Source organism: Coloeus monedula (genome assembly GCF_965178545.1).
Source record: "Coloeus monedula genome assembly, chromosome: 2".
Taxonomy (NCBI): Eukaryota; Metazoa; Chordata; class Aves; order Passeriformes; family Corvidae; genus Coloeus; species Coloeus monedula.
The window spans coordinates 77,920,541-77,938,011 of record NC_138782.1 but is presented as its reverse complement, the minus strand read 5'-3'; the positions used below and the strand labels follow the sequence as shown (position 1 = coordinate 77,938,011).

Here is a 17,471-nt window from a genome sequence, read left to right as displayed (position 1 = left end):
TTGGAAAATCCCGGGAAAAAACTGCATGGGGTAAGCAGGAAAATCTGGGAACAGGAAACGCAACATTTTCGCCAGTAATGATTTTCAAGAACTCTGGGGAGCTCTTAAGAACTGGCACATACCAGTATTTTGGGCAACTGTCTCCCTAAAACTATATGTCTGATATATGATTCAGCTAATTAATACTACTTGCATTATTCTGCATTTCTGCTGGACTCCTCCTAGATGCATTAAGGCTTAATTGCTCTATCTGGGTATGTTTATAGACCTTTGCTTCTAACAATAGAATAAAAATTTGGGATTTGGCTCACATGATCTTACCAAGCTAAAGAGCTCCCTGTACTGAAAACTAGAGATCAAGTTGATGTCCTATGTCACGACCACAAAAACGATCTTCTTTCTCTTGTAATGTCAAGTGCAAAAGTTTGTGATAAGATCATTATAGAATTAATTATCCAGGTAAAGGAACAATCTTAAAACCCTGAAATGTTAGTCAAGCAGGGTATTTCAGCTAAGCATGGTATTTAAAGTTTTCATAACTGGTTTTATTTGATTACTGCAATTCTTCAGATGGAATTTTTTAGCAGCTAACTTTTGTACCAATTACAGCTAAAACTGTAAGTTTCTGAGAAGCTTGCTAAAATAATGTGATGATGGAGAAGCAGTTTCAGAGTGTCTATGCTTGAATTTGAGACAGTTATTCATTTTCAGAGACTATTAAAATTTAACAGCTTTAGTTATTTACTGTGATAGAAGTTTCATTTACTGAAGAAACAGGAAAATCAACACCACATTACAGAAATAAAAAAAAAAGTTCCCAAGTTTTTATGATTACCACTAAACATTCACACAAAAACAGCTCCATAAACTTAATTGATAAAACAATCATAATGTTTCCAAAGCAACTATCAGAAAAACTGTGTAAAGGGGTCATGGCAGAAAATAGATTTTTGACAAAATTTTGCTCTTAATTTAGAGGTGTAGAATCAAAACAACAGTATAATTTTGTGTGGACCCTTTTTTAACCTGTAAAGATATAGAACTTAGGTTTTGTAGAAAAACCTAACAATGGATTGAGAAATTACTTTGTATTAAGATAAAGTTTAATATAAAGAACATTATTTTTTTTTTAATCTTTAACAGATTACAGGTAAAGTGGGTGAAGGACTGAACAATAAAAACTTGTTTCAATCCTAAAAGTAATGCTTTTTTTCCTTCTGAAACATAAATAAGGCAGAAAAAAGTATTTCATGTTATAATTCATGTTAGGAATCCATTCAAATATTTCTTCATTAAATCTAGGTGACAAGCAAAATCAAACTTTCTATATTTTGATTGCTAATCTCCCACTTATACAACAACTTGGTGAAACTTCCATAAGAAAATAAAACACCTTTCGGCAGGGCAAATAAAATCGAAAGTAATTTAAGTATTTGTGGAATAAAACTCTCATTTACTTATGATTAAGGTAAACTTGTAATCTAAGGGATTTTAAAATGAGTTTTTAAATAAAAGAACAGATACTTAATAGCCACATTTCAGAATAAGTTATCTTAAGCATAAATCTCATAAGTTTAAAAGATGAAAATTATGTTTGCCCATTGAGGTAGCTTTTTTTCCCCGTAGAAAGTTTCAGAAGTAACAGCAACAATACAATGCCCCCATGTGGACACTTATATTTCATTTAAGTTTATCTTAAATGTATTTCTAATGAACAGATTCTGAATCAAAGGATGTGGGTATAGCTAAATGTGAAACTGGTACAACTCCTTTCATATGAATTTGCACCATAAAATACAGGTGAACATAATTGCAAACTTATCTCTGTTTTTTTGTTCAGACAAGTCCCAGCAGAAGAAAGGCACTGACACTGTGAATGTGTATTTGTGAAGCCAGGAGGAACAACAGAACCTGGCATACATGAACTGCATTTCAAGGCTTTTCTGTCTGACATTCATTCATAGTTCAGAGAGCCATTCATGTCTCCCTTTTTCTTGCTTCTCCTTACTGGCAACATAACTCTAATCTGTGTGTGACTACTGTGAACAGTCAGTATTAAGCATTTGCCTCAATGTGTTATATACAGCCCAATGTTATAAGGATTAACAGAAATAAAAAGATGATCTTTGCCGGCTTCCTCCAACAAAAGTCATAAAGGTCATTCCATTCCTATCATCAAAGTTGCTTTTTAGCTAAAATAAATGCCTTTTTTCTTATCCAAACAGCTATGGACTCCCAGTGATCATCTCCTTTATTGAAGCTTAACTAATGTTTCTCGTCTTGCCTCCTCCTCCCTTTTTTTTTACCTGGTCATTCCAGGTGAAGTCAGGAGTGATGTTCAGCCGAACTCGGAGCACTGTGCGGGTGATTGGCTGGATCGTAGCTTCCATTACGATGGAGGGGATTTGATGGACACACTGCTTTACCTTTAACCCGATTTTCACATGATGCAGCATATGACCTGCCAAAAAACCATCCGCTGTAAGGAATTTGCATTTCCAGGAAAAAGCATACAACTCTGACTTTCAAATAGGCTTTTAGAGAAGTATTATTGCTTGCTTGTTTTGCTCTTGGGTACGTAAATGTCTGACTCTCTTGACCTTGCATGTCTGAATATTTAGTAATACTTAACTTGAATTAGCAATTTAAAGCCTTGAAAATTCAGTATTAACCCCCCTGCTGGCTATAACTAAGGGGTTAAAATAACTATTAAGAATTCACACTGAAAACATTATGTCAAGCTAGTTCCCTCTCCTTCACTGACTTTTTGACCAGGCTTTTACCAAGCCATATAGTTCTTTTTCAGAGCACAAATACCAACTTTTTACTTGATTTGAACTGCTACAGTTTCTGTGTAGTGATTCAGAGCAGACAGAATGGTTTTCATAAAACTGAACAAAGGTACTTAATAGGTTAAAAATGCACATAAGTAAACATCTCACAGCAGCTCTGATGCTTCAGAATATACAAGTGTGTAATTGAGACAAAGGAAAAAAAAATTATTTTCTATTGTAATCATGGTAACTGAGGCAATAAAGCGATTATATATATTTAGAAAAATGTCCTACTTGTATTTTACAGCTCAAATCTCTGTTCCCTTGCTTTTCATTTTAAATATAAAACAAAGTATGTAGCAGTGATTTCTTTTTTTCCTGAAATTATTCCGCCTTCTAGCTTATTTAGGAAAAAACTGGCTTATTTACTACATTTTCACTGAAATTGTTAATGTACTATGTGGAGCATATTTTAGATTTTAATTGTGATGGTCATAAATACTCCCTGTTAAAATCTACCTTACAATAGCTACTGATATTTTTCTGATGTCGTTATGTGGTTCCTGTACATACTTATACGTTTGAAAAAAATAAATCAAAAAAAAGGAGAAGAAGTCCTATTATTTGCATTATGTGCAAAGTGAAAATGTGATACAAACCTTTTCTTGCAATTACAAGATGTTTAGGGGCATAGCATCTTGAAACTGCTATTTTTTTCTATTGATACTGACTTTCCCTTTTCAGTTTTTCTTATTTAACAAATTGGCAGATAGATTTGTCTAACACAGGTGTTTCTACTCTGAAGTAATGAATGGTGACCTTGCTTAAGAATCAAACCCCTAACCAAAAGTTTTAATGCATATTAAATCAGTTTAATTTGCAGTTGGTAAAATAATTGTATCTCCAACAACTGGGCTATTAAAAACCAAACCCCTTATGTTGGTACACCTTGATGATATATGCAGCATTATAGCAAGTTTGCACAGTGACTGGCTTTTGCAATTAGAGGTAAAACTTCAGAAATCATGTTAAATAAAGGCAGATGACAAATATTCAAAGATATGACTCAAAAAACCTATGTAGGCAAGTACACTTTTTAATGGCAAAAATCTCTTTATCACAATGTGATATCACAAAGTGAACTGTGTTTGTAAAGGACAGCACTGAGGTTTTCTTACAATTATGTGCTAGGGGAAAATAAGGCTCCTCTCCCAACTTCTACAAAATATTATAAAACTTCCTTCCTCTAACCCCCTCTTTTTTGTTTAGAAGTCACATTATGAGAAATCATCAGTGGCATTTAAGAAATATGAAAGCCCTCTAAACAAAAGCTGCCTGAGAAAAGAGGCATGTCTAAAAAAAAAAAAAAAGAAAGAATAAATTTTGCATATTCTACAATGTTTGTCATCTGCATTCTGAAAAGAACCAGACTTTATCTCAGCTAACACAGTGATTTCCTGGCTTTCTGGAAACTCCATGGTTACATTGCAATAGCTCATAGATTGGTGTTGACCAATTCATGGTACCCTGGAATCCAGGATCTGTGCACACAGCATGCTCTCCACTCACTGGGAGAGCTGGCACCTATCTGATGCTTTCATCTCCCCCGAAGACTTGGGCTGAGTTAGCCAGCTAGCTCCTGTCTTACTCTATCTCCAAGGTCTCAATAACATTTAAAAAGGAAGAAACATTGAAGATTGAAACTAGCCCTGTGGAGTAAGAAAACAAGGCAGCACCTGGAAGTTTTGCCTTTTCTCATTTCAACATGGTTTTGAATTCAAAATAAAAATAAGGTGTCTGCCAGGCAAGCACTTCCTTCACATGCCTCAGAAAGAGAGGCCGGACAGGAGGAAGTGTGCCAAGTAACCGCTTCACAGAGCTACACAGACCAACTTTCTCTGATATTTGTAAGGCTGGAGAACATGAAATATCATTATGTACGGTCAGCAGTGACCTGTTTTCACAGTCAAACCCCATGTCTCATCTACATTCAAACAGTTAATATAAACCAAAACTAGACAAATTGCAGGTGTTTATAGATACATTTCCATCTTCTCAATACTGCTTCCAATACACTGAAGGAAGTAAAACTGGCTTTGTATTTTTATACAAAATTTCCTGCTTCTCCAAGTGTGGGTACGAGGAGAAAGAACAATTAAAAAAAACCCAAACAAAACAAAAACAACAAACCAAACTAAAAACAGCTCTGCAAAACCAAACAAGAACAACAAAATAAAAAACCTCATTAATACAATTAATGGAAAAGAATACTAAGCACTAAAAGACATCACAAATACACAAAAAATTAACAGATGGGAATTAAAAAATGCTATATCACTTCTGAATTAAAAATTATAATGCTAGCACTTCCAGTAAAATGCAGTGTTTTTAATACATTTAATATTACTATATTAAAACACAGTTAAAGTAAGCTTCTAGAATTTTGTCATAGTCTTTTGGTTTGACTTATTAAATAACATATAGCCTCTAATTCTGCAAACTTCTACATATTTATTTAACTTTTCCCAGCCTAGATTAGGCACATAACAAAGTTTTATAAACTAGGAATGTAGTTCTCCTGCAAATGAAATAAATATTAAGTTAGATGCTACACGTTCTAAGTGGTATGAATGGTATTTTTATTCTAAAATTAGATTTTTAAAAAAATGATAGCTTGTTTAGCAACAGGTTGGCAATAGCAGGTGCAAACAAAGTCCAAATAACCAACGGTTTATACAGACTTACTAGAAATTGTCATTATGTGTATCAGTAGGCTTGTGGATTTTCTCATTATTGGACTGTCAAAACCTTTAAAAAATTCCATTAAGGTTTTGCTGCAATGAGACCAATGACAATGAATTCTCCATGTTCAATGAAAATTAATGCAGTCTTTCAGAAGAAGACCATTTACTGATAGCATACCTGGATATAATAATCTGGTTGTATTCTTTTTCACGTTAATAGTAAAAAAAAAGGCCATAGCGTGCCAACTGGCAAAAGCAAACAGAAGCCTTTTATAGCAGTGTGTTATGTAATGTGGGCAGAAAGGGCAGCACACAGGTCAACATAAATATGTATATATAAACATATATGTAAATACTTATCAACAGACATCTCCTTTCCATCTGTGTTCTGTGACTACCAGGACATGAGCTGGCCTTATCCTCAGAGCTGTGCCATTTTACAAGCTGTGGAAACTGGACAAAACCTTATTTATTGGACAGATCGTATTAATATGTGGTACGTGGCTACAGCCAGGTCAGAGTGGGAATATTGATTCATGGCTCGGATTTAGTTCTTACTTGCCCATTAGTTTCTAATAGTTTAAGCAGATCAGCCTTGCTGGTTTCTCACCTATTTCATCTTTTCTCATGTCCTTCATCTTGTCTATAGTGAGATTCTTCTCTTCCAGCTTGGAGAGGACGGATGGTGGTAACACTGAGAACTGCCTCAGAGGGCTCACCCAGCCCCACAGCCGCTTGTCAATGACTTTGCTGAGGTTCAGTAGCCGATATGTCATGGCAGGCCAACGCTTCCTCAGGGCAATCTCAAAAAGAGCTCGAACAATACGAGCTGCATTCTGGAAAGTGAAAAGGAAAAAAAAAAAGCCAAACTGTTATAATTCTCTCAATATTCTTTGTAAAATGAAAAGGGTCCCATAGACTCATCTCTGACAAACCGTAACAATAGATTTTTCTTTTCAAACTAATTTCAAATATTTTTGAAAACTATTTTTTCCATCACTGTCTAGTGGCAGAACTACCTCATGGCTGCATTCTGAAATTATGAAAAGAAACATGTGCAACCAATAAAAATTGTAGTGTCAGGTCTGCCATAGAACTTTGATCACAGTTATGCTAACATCATGGAGTTCTAAATGCATTATGTATCAATCACTTCTGAAGCAAATTCACTTAAGGTACCCCCCATACAAGAGACACCCGCAAATTCACTTTACATGGAAATTCAAGTTTTGGTTTTTTCCAGTTTATGCTTCTATAATAGCATCCCATTTCACACTGAATTTCACAACATTTGCACAGAAGCTTAACAGTAGTGACTTTTTTTAAACATGTTACTATATTCTGAGAATATTGTATAACCAAGCAGTACAAATATGCTTTGGACTTGGAAAAATAATTATTAACATAAGTCTGAATGAGGTCAGTCTTATCCTGAAAACCTAAGTTATTATATTCCTTTCATAAACTTTTCAAGCTGTATTATGCTTTTTTTTCTTTTTCCCTACCAGTACTATGTCTGGATTAGGAATTATGTTCTTGATTCATTGAATAGAATATAATCATTCCCTACTGGCTCTGCTATGCCAACAGGAATAAAAAATAGAAAATTATTTGGTTGTGATAGGAAGCATATGTTACTAAAGAAGCACATTCCTCCTACTTAGAAAAGATGAATAATTTTCTTAATAGTCACTATCCAAGTAAAAAACCAAAAAAAATCACACTTTGTAGCACTGGTTCCACACGTACAGTTAATGAAGATCTGAGAAGAAGACCATGTTGCCTCACTAAGCATGCCATAAATGAGACAAATAAAAGCAATTGCCTTGGAAGGAAAGATTAAAAGGACTGTACTGAAAACGATTTTGCTGTGCAAGTACCACAATTTTTATGATGTGCACAATCAATTCAGCATTTTCTCATTTATACCCATACGTGCTACAAAATACAAACATTTCTGAAGAAGGTTATGCTACTATGAAAATGTTGCTAAAAGCTATGTATCATTTTGAATATTTAAATCTCATCTTTAGTACCAACTAAATGCAATTTTTAGATTAATTCTTTCCAAAGTAGTTTTGTAAGGATGAGGCAAAAATAATTTCATGCAACATGTTTGCTGACTGTTAAAAAAAAAAAAAAAGAGTGAGAGAGAGACGAGCTAAAAGGGAAAACTTTTCTTGGGTCACAGTTGTCTAAATAGATCCCTGTGTCATGACCCTTTATGTGCATGCCCGTGTAGTAACTAAATGTGCATAACAATCAACCTGTCAGGTGTCAAATGAAGCCAACAAACAAGTACATAGACTGGTATGTAAATCTGCACATTTTTTGCTAGATTACATCTAGCAACAGAATTACAATAACACATCCTTCTTGTGTAAACCAAGATATATGAGTCAAACACAAATTATGCTTTGCAGAACGAAGTATAAAAATACACAAAGCATAAAAATAGATTACAACAGTTTTTCACATTTAGAAGAAAACCCTGAAATTTAAGAATATAATTTCTGTGCAATCACAGTTAGAGCTACTAAATATAGTAAGATTATAGGGATAATACAAAGAAAAAGGACATTCATAATTAACAAAAAAATGCCATAGTCTCCCAAGGTAACCTTTTGCAAAACTTTTCTATTTAAGTGTTATACCGCACAGGCATGCACACACATGGGGCTCTGATTTTTAAATGAACTTGTATAAAAACGTACAAAAAAGATGCAGATCAGGTCCTACTTATATAATTGTAAATATTTGGGACAATTGAAACAGCAGAAGACAGCAACAGATACATAGAAAATGCTATTTTTACCTGTGCAACATACGCAGAATCTGAAATAAGGGAGAAGCTGTCCATCTCCCCTCTGCTAATGTATGTTTGAAGGAGGATATTAATTTTTCCATAATTGTTTTCCACACCTCCTGGAGCAGGAAGTTCACAGAAATCATTTAGTAAGGTATCTAGCTCTTCTATTTCTTCCTCTCTTACCTAAAACACAATTATACATTATGAAGAGGCTGAAGCAATTTGATAAAAATTTTTACACTGAAATCAAATTTTCCTTATAACATAGTTACATTACTTTTAAATGGAATCTCTAACTTTAAGGAGAAAAAAAAAGAAGAAAAAAAGCAGTAAACCCACGTCTTCCACAATGTACCTAATAGACCATAATTGAAACTATCTTAATAGGGACACAATTACATTTTGTTATTCATCACCATCTATTAAGGTTGCCATTGACATACAAAAATTTGATATGCCACAAAAATTGAATCTCATGACCTTACCATCCTTCATCTGATGAGATTTCATTTTTTATTTGACCAGAGTAAAACCTCTGTCCATCTGGATTAGGGCAATCTTGAATTAACATTAAATGTACTCATTATAGTTACACAGTTTGCATGTGGCATAATACATTTTTAAACTCAAAACTGAGAAGTACTATGATTCATCATATTAAAATTTTCACTGTTAATAAGATTAAGTCTTAATATGAGTAAAGAAATATTAATATCTATGGTTTGAATAATGCATAACATTTCACATTCTAACTGATGACCCTTACATGGCAAAACTAGCATAAATCTACATATTCTTTGACTTACTGATAGTCTGTTAGTGTAGAACTTATTTAAAGAGGGTAAATGTTTGGTCCCTGCAGGGAACCATCTGAAAGTAATTTTTATTTGGACCTGACTACCTGACATACAAAAGACCCTAAGACAATTGGGCTAAAATCCCCAACTTTCTAGTCACTAGTCCCACAGGAAAGAAGGACATGAAGTACACAACCATCATAGATGACTTCAGGTTCAGGGGAATACTATGCTCTGCTTACAACAGCATTTTTAATAATTTTTTTCTGCTCTTGCACAGCACAGTTCAGGTCTAATCCAGATCTGTATTTCAGCTACTGGTGAGTAACATATCTCAAAATGCAGAATTTTTAAAGTCATTATGGAAACATGATTCATTTATCAAAAGTCACAACTTCTGTCACACTGAGGGGCAAATCCTGGGTTATTCTTGTGAAAACCGGTTACTAATTTTAACATTCAGAGCTGCACAGCAAATGAATCACAAAAATCTGGAAATGATGGTGCACTGATACCATACCATATAAATCGGAAAAAGTAAACTAGAAAAACTGTCCTTTAGTCAAGAAGCATCACTCCTAACTTTATTACAAATATAGAAACATATCACATCATATTTTCCATATGCTTTCCTTTTAAATATTAAATTACACTAAATTTAGACCTAGTAAAGCAATATCACTATCATAAAAAAAACCTTCTAGCTTGGAAAATGTTCCATGTATGACTGTGAAACCTCACTGCTTATTATCTTCTATAATAGAAGAGATTACAGCAAAATAGAATTTCTCCATTAGATAAAGAGACAGTAATACCCGGACAATGTGTGCAAATATGTAAATATGTAGATAGTGAGGGATTCACACTGCCAGCTCACAGAGCCAGGTGAATGAGAGCCAACTCTGATCTGCAAGTTGTATAATTGTGGTAAAAAGGCAGTGAGCCCAAGCTAACAAACCCTGTGGAGTCTGCCTCTCATGCCAGCGTGGAATGCATTTCCTTGTGTCCTACCCACAAAGGAGGCAAAATGGGAGATTGGAACTGAACTGAGTAGAATAGAACAGTAATCTTCAAGCCTGCATAAAATCTGTTATGACAACTTTCTAGATTTCAAATTTGAATTTATGAAAATTTATCGTTCTGCCAATCTAATATTGTTCCCTGCAGGAAATATATCAAAGTTCACTTCAGTGAGTCCTGCCTCATTCCTGATAAACCAAATTGTTCAGGGATACATCCAATAATGCTTTAAACTTCTCATCCCTAGGCACCCACTATTCAAATGGACATTTAGCTTCACCTCTTAATAACTGAAGAGCTGAAAAATTCTTAAAAGCATTTAAAATAAATTCTCAAAGATCCATAACTAGTTATTAAATCTGCACTATAGTTCAAGCTGAACTATGTATAAGTTTGAGTGAGAGCATATTATGTCTACTTAGAAAATATTTTATAATGGTGCTTAACATTTAACAAAACTTGTGTCTGTAGACAATATTTATGGAGCAAGTACTACAGAAGTGTCTAGTTTCAAGACATTCTTTAACTTTACCTTTATCTGTTCAAACTCTTCAGCTTTTGATACTATAGCAAGAATATCGCCTTCGGTTTTATGAGCATCAAACAATTCATTGAAAGTCTATTAAAAACAAAAATAATTGATTTGTCACTGAAAATAAAAAAAAAAAAGTATAGCAGGAAACAAAGAAACATTAGCCAAGATTTTAAAAGGCATATAAGGCTAAAATGCAGGTTATTGGAAGATCAGTGATGCAATTTAAACAGGAACAAATTCGATAATGACTTTCCAGCAGTTTAAGAAAAACAGTCCCTCCCACTCCCTTGACAACACCAAAATCAAGAGGTGGCCAAATGGTGCGGCCATTTAAAAAAATAAAGTCTAGGACATACCTGAGTGAATAAATATGTGAGACTAATTACACACAGTGACAGTAAACATAGACATTACCAGGCACTACACTTCAATGTGCTATCATATATTAATAGTTGCACACACCATGGATATCAAAATGTTTCTTATAATTCTCCTAAAGAAGTCAAAAAGACTATAGAAATTTCAAATCTCACTTCACACCAAGTCTAATTTTTCAGTATTGCTTGATATTTTCCTGTTTCCTCTCCCCCCATTTCGGTAAATATGATTTGAAAATGCAGTGAACAAATCAGATACATATTCTGTAATATCTTACAACTATACTAGGTATACATTAAAAAAGAAGGAAAAAACCTCCAGAAACAGAACATCATCTTTTACCTCTATAGTATTGTATTTAATATAGTAGTGGCTGGCAGTTCTGCCTAAATCTGTTGAAGAAAAAAAGCCAGTTCGTTCTTCAAAGCGGATCATGCGGGCTTTGTCCAGTTTTCTGCCAACTTCAATTACCAACTGTTCTCTGTGCTTTTCTAGACTTGGATCCATCTAGACATGAAACACACACATTTATTTCCATAAAAGAAGTGTTAAATAAATATTTTTCTTGGGATAACCCTGTCAAAAGGTTTTTGACACAAAGTCAAAAATCTGATAAAAGGAAGGTACAGTTAATAAGTCATGATTTTCTTGAGATCTCATTAATAACTGTTACATTGACATTATTTACCAAATATTTACCAAACCTGTATGTACAGGACAAAATAATCAGAGTAAAATTTCTTTTAGAATTATTTGAGACAATGTAGACTAATATTACTTATGAAACAGCAGCATGATTATGAAATAAATTTACACTGAAATTTTTGAAAGATCTTTTAATGATAAAATATTCATTAAATTATCATTACTGTATCACTTCACAAAACATGTCATCTTATGGCATCTTCTGTTTATGAAAATGGCTGAAGATATACCTTCCTGTGTAGTTGACATGAGGATGGCTTCAATTGCATCCATAATAGATTAAGCTTCAAATTGAATGGCTTAAATGTTTACTGGCAAAAAACTTTAAAATCCCCCGAAGGGATTGGTATGGGAAGCTTTGGTATGTTAGTTGGGATATTCTAATTACTGAGTTACAGATGTACAGTAACATTCATGTTAAAAGCACACCAAGGAGCTTCCTGTGCCCAACACCACGTCTATTCATATCAAAGTTCAGGAACTTGGACATTTGTTCAACTAAAAATGCACGTTATCTCCTTAGTACATAAAAGGCTGGGCAAAACTCCCATCCGAGTGGGACTTCTGTATAACTGGGTGTTTCCACATCAGGCACCTGGGATGGGTGAAAAGGGATTCAGTTATGTTCACACTCTGGTATATGTGGACCTGAGATATGGCTCTAATTAGACAAGCAATAATTAGTTGATAAGACTAAAACACTGTTCTAGTCCACAGGCAGTATTCTTATTTCAGGGCTCGTGTATAGCTCAGATTTCCTACAGAATAAGCTATTCCAGCCCTGCTGGTAAATCTGTGACAGAGATACATGACCAAGACAGCAAAAAGGAGCAGGATTAGAGAACTGTTATGCCTTGGTTTGCTCTGGTTTTCCCTGGGCCAGGATTCAGTTTCACCTTTGTGCAGAAGTACATCATCTCACAGCTGGTGAAGCTGCAGACAAACGTAGTCATCTCCACAAAGCAGCTGCAAGACTAGATCCTAATATTCCATGTTTGCCAGATACCCTGAAGCTGTTTCTCCTTAGTTATGGCTTGCCTTAGTTTCAAGTCAAAAGCTAACATGGCAAAGGTCTAGACTTCTTTTCTCAATAGTAAGTCATGCATTGAGGTCAGATTTCAGAGCAGAGCTGGTCAAAAAAAGAGTGATCTAGATGCCAGATGTTCAACATTTCTTAAAACTATTGTGGGGGAAAAATTAAAAAAAATATCAAAATGATTCCTTATTCCTTTGGCAGTCCAAAGTACCTGCCAATCTTTTTGCCTTACATAAAAGCTAAAGCTGCGGCAGCAGACTAACATTTTTTACAAAGTTTTAACTTTAAAGGAAAGGTCACCAACTTGAAACAGCTATGAAACAATATTTGAGTCTAGAGAATCCATGGTTAGCACCCTTCCTGTTGAACTTGCATAATTAGAAATCCCCAGCATAAAATCCAGCCTAGAACAGCTTTAAGCCATACTCTTAAAATGAGCCTTGGCATGTCTACAGAAAGAAACTGAGCAGGTCCGGAGTATGCATATGGAAATCTAAGAACACATGATAAAGTACATTACTATTCATGATAAAGTACATTATTATCCACACCGTTTTCTCTAACTTACTGAGAGAAAAGTTGGGCACAAGCTCCTCTAACTTTTATATCTAAACATAAATTTTATGGTGATAAAAAGCTCTGAACTGTGGGAACACCAAAGAGTGGAACAAAAAAGAGGAGAAAATAGACAAAGGAGTTTATTTAATCCAGGCACCTTTCCTTTGGAACCCCAGAATTATGAGAAAATGCCTGTAATTCATATTACAAGCTTCACTAATACAACATTTGCATTTGCCGCAGTTTTTCCTTCCACTCTTTGTTTCCTCTTGCTGCTCATCATTAATTTTGGCCCTTTTCACAAATCAGTGAGAAGCACTATTGGCATTTCTGGCAGACAACTTGAAAAATCACAAATCAAAGCAGCGGACCTGCAGTAGCCTACTTGTGGGGGTAGCCCAGAAAGATCCTGGAGACAACACGTGGGGTACCAAAGATGTGCATCCTATTGTGTGGACGCCCTAAGGTGATTATTGGATGTAGTGAGTACCAGTGGAAAGGGAATGGAGAATGAATTTGCATTACCTCAGTCCCATCAAACAGCTAGGAAGCGTGATCCATGATATAGGGATTCTGAATGGATAACACTGATCGTCAGTCAAAACAGAGACAGAAATTCGCACACTGCAACATTACTAAAATACAGTAATTATAGGTACCAATTATGAAAATTGGATACCTATACCTAGAGTGGTCTAATTGACCAAATCTTTGTTTATATCTGCATCTGGCACTACAGCATCCATATACTACCTAGCACACATTACCTTTGACGTTTAAAATTGGTTTATCTAGAAAATAAGGAGATTTGCATTGGTTTTGCTCCTAAATGAATGGGTAACACTTCACATTGATATAATTTTGTTACTGCCTTAACTCAAAAATATGAATGCCTAGTATAAGCCCATCAAATCAAAACAGGTAGAAAGAAGGTTAGTGAAGAATATAATAAGTGCTGGCAATCTCCACTATCTCAGCAGCTAAATAAAAACACTAGACCAGAAGGAAGGGGAGAAACTCCAGTTCATTATTTTTAGAATTTATAAGAAGTATTTCTGTTAGTGTTTTATTGCTTTTTTCACCCCTTATTATCACCAGGCTTACTTTTCTTTTAATCTAGAATTTGATAGTGAAACAAAAAAAGGAATTTATATTAATGGGACAACATCATTCTTCTCACTAGCAAATCAATTTTTGCTTCTCATTTATCTATTACTTTGGGTTACATACTGTTATAGTAACACATGGTAATGTACTATGCAGCTTTTATAGAAAAGAAATTTGAGATGGCCAGAGGTCTAAAGGTGTCTGTAGAAGCTTCCTTAAATAGAAGAACACCTATTTTCAATGGAGTTTCCACCATCAGAGACAAAAAATATCAAAAATCTATCTCCTGACATATACCTGTACATGTCACCATGACCTAGCAAACTGCTGCTCGCAATATCAAAATAAATTACAAAGTCACAAACCAGATTCTTCCCATGAAATAAACTGCAGTTACCATACAGCTGGGAGTCTGGCCTGCATTAGGCTCAATTAACCATGTCTGACTATGTTAACATTAAATGCTTGTAAACAGCTGTACAAAGAAAAAGGTAACGATATTTAGATAATCTGCAAACTATTCATCTTCCTAAAAATTACAGATAATGGAAAAAATGTGGGAAAAAAACCCTTATGTAAATGTGCTCTGATTCATATCACTGCATGGAACACTTGTAAATAAACAAAAAAATTTCCAAATACATTAATTAAAAAATCGTATAATTAATAAATCATATGAAAGAAAATATCACCCAATTAAAAATGTTATTTTATAGTTTATGAGATGTTATGCCATGAAACATTTTTAAAACAAAAGTTGACAAGCGTGAGGGGGAATCAAGCAACTCAAAAATGCTTTCTTTTATCATTTATATCTAGTCTACAGAACTGAAACACTGAAAACAAACCAAGTTAAAGTAACTGTGTGATAAGAATGAATGGTGTCTGCTGGAGCATAACTTGACCAGTTAAAATGTATTTTTATGTGAACAGAAGGGGCCTCATAATTCAGTGTTAAAAACACTCTGCTACAGAAAATATCTTCCTTTTTCTAAGCACTTTAAAAGAATTGCTGATGTCAGGTTAAGTAGAAATAGCAAATATTTATCTTCACATCAGGGAAGGATTAGAGACCCAGGACAGGTTACAGATTTTTTTAAAATGCATTTTATACCTGATAAGCTTTGTGACTGATGCCATATACTAATGGATTTGCTCTCATCCGTACATAAAGATAAGTGTAACTTATCCACTTTACTGCTTCTTCCACATTAGTTACCGTACCAAGAGCAATCTGGAAACAGGAGAAGAGACAAAATTAAGTATATATGTTACAGCTGTACATAACTATTTGGCTGAAAACACAAGGAATTCAGAATATTAGCACAAGATTAAAGAAAGGGTTGGGATATTTCCAACTTAAATAATTTTGAAATAATCCTAAAACAATAACTTGAACAATTTATGCATCTTTATCTTGTGAACATCTAATAACATGGGTTTCTTTGACACAATATTATAGATACAGTGACCATAAACAATCTTTCCTACACCTCTTACAATTTTTAAAATTAAAAGATAATATTGAGCAAGATTGTTATAAAAATAAAAAAGACAAAACAAAATAATTCTGTAGTGGATATGGCCGAGGTAATTTAAAGAAGAGTACTTGAAAAGAAAAGAATCTACATTTAAAAGATTAATTTCATCATGCCAGTGTGAAAGCACAATCAGGTCCTAAACAAAATGATACCAAGAATCTTTAGGATTTTTCTTCCTCATACTTGGCAATCTCTTTATTCACAGTCTTTATAGTTTTCTCCTTTTGTAGCTGCAAGTCAAACATACAGGTACCTGCTACATTTTTGTTGTATCAAAATATAACAAAATTGAACAGGTAATATTCACATATATATGTAAACATGTTTATTTATATTTCAAGGCTAAATCAGGTATACCAAATCACTTTTTTTACTAAGTGACTTTTTTTTTTTTTTAAATTCAATACTTTTACCACCAAACTTTTAACCACACACACATTTTTACTCAATAGCTTCAGCTCTATTTTGTATTGGTTACATTCATGAGAAACATTTTACCGCTTAATTCCACTTAACCTGATTTTACCAGAAGAATTTAATATTTCCTGGATGTCCCATGAACAAACCTTTTTTAGTTGTTGCTGGTTGTTAAAACAAGCATAAGTCCCTCTTACCAAAGTTTTGTGATCCATTACTGCATTTTTTAAGCTATTTTTGTTTTATTGGTGTTTGGATTTCACATAAATGTTCCACGTGACTTGGCGGAAATAATAAAAAAAAAGCCTATAGAACTAAGTGAGTACATATGCATGTTCAGACTGAAACATGTAGACCTTAATAACAATCTTGACATTATTTTTCAAATAACATAAATATCTGGTAAAAAATAAAAATGAAGGCCAAAATTGCCTTAAGTTAACTTAAATCCAGCAAAACCTTGTTAATATCAATGTCTAATAGCATGGAGTAACCCCAAGCTTTGTTTTACACATTTTTCAAGTGGTATTTTGTTCTCCAAAAGCATAAGGAGGTTGGGGAAGTCCCATTTTTCAAAGTATATAGCTACATAATGCACTGAAGTAGCTACAAAAGCATCCAGCTCTTCACAGACTACTACTGGGAAAACATGGAATAGAACCCACAGGTTACTATTACTTGATTTGTACACAGGTTATTTTGAGCATTTGGTTTCTTTCCACGACTCAAATATCTTTCAGTGCACAACTTGAAATAGCTTAGCAACATAGTCCAGTAGCAGCATATTCAACAACCACTTTCACAATCATGAAAACATAATATTCTTGTTACTGAGGACCATGAAGTCTGACAAAAAACAAAACAGAACACCCCTCACTTTTTCTTTGCCCCATTTGCTCAGATATCTGACTCTATTGCTATTCTATTCTAATTAATTATTTTAAGAAGTTAAAAGCAAAACTGAAGGAAAACATCAATTGTGAAATACAGTTGGGTTTCAGATACGGTACTGAAATCTAATACTGCACATTTGCTCTTCCCCCAACTTCA

The 17,471-nt window shown here is 34.1% G+C and overlaps 1 protein-coding gene across 4 annotated transcripts in view; it reads right to left on the bottom strand.

Moving 5' to 3' along the window:
* ASCC3 (activating signal cointegrator 1 complex subunit 3) overlaps nt 1-17,471 on the bottom strand; it is a 253,611-nt gene that overhangs the window by 75,890 nt on the left and 160,250 nt on the right. For all 4 annotated transcript variants that reach the window (XM_082276623.1, XM_082276626.1, XM_082276624.1 and 1 more), the window contains exons 17-22: nt 15,578-15,697; nt 11,400-11,564; nt 10,677-10,763; nt 8,334-8,510; nt 6,129-6,354; nt 2,307-2,461 (exon numbers count right to left, since the gene is read on the bottom strand). In XM_082276623.1, coding sequence (XP_082132749.1) covers nt 2,307-2,461; nt 6,129-6,354; nt 8,334-8,510; nt 10,677-10,763; nt 11,400-11,564; nt 15,578-15,697 — 930 coding nt within the window. The remainder of the gene's footprint in view (nt 1-2,306; nt 2,462-6,128; nt 6,355-8,333; nt 8,511-10,676; nt 10,764-11,399; nt 11,565-15,577; nt 15,698-17,471) is intronic.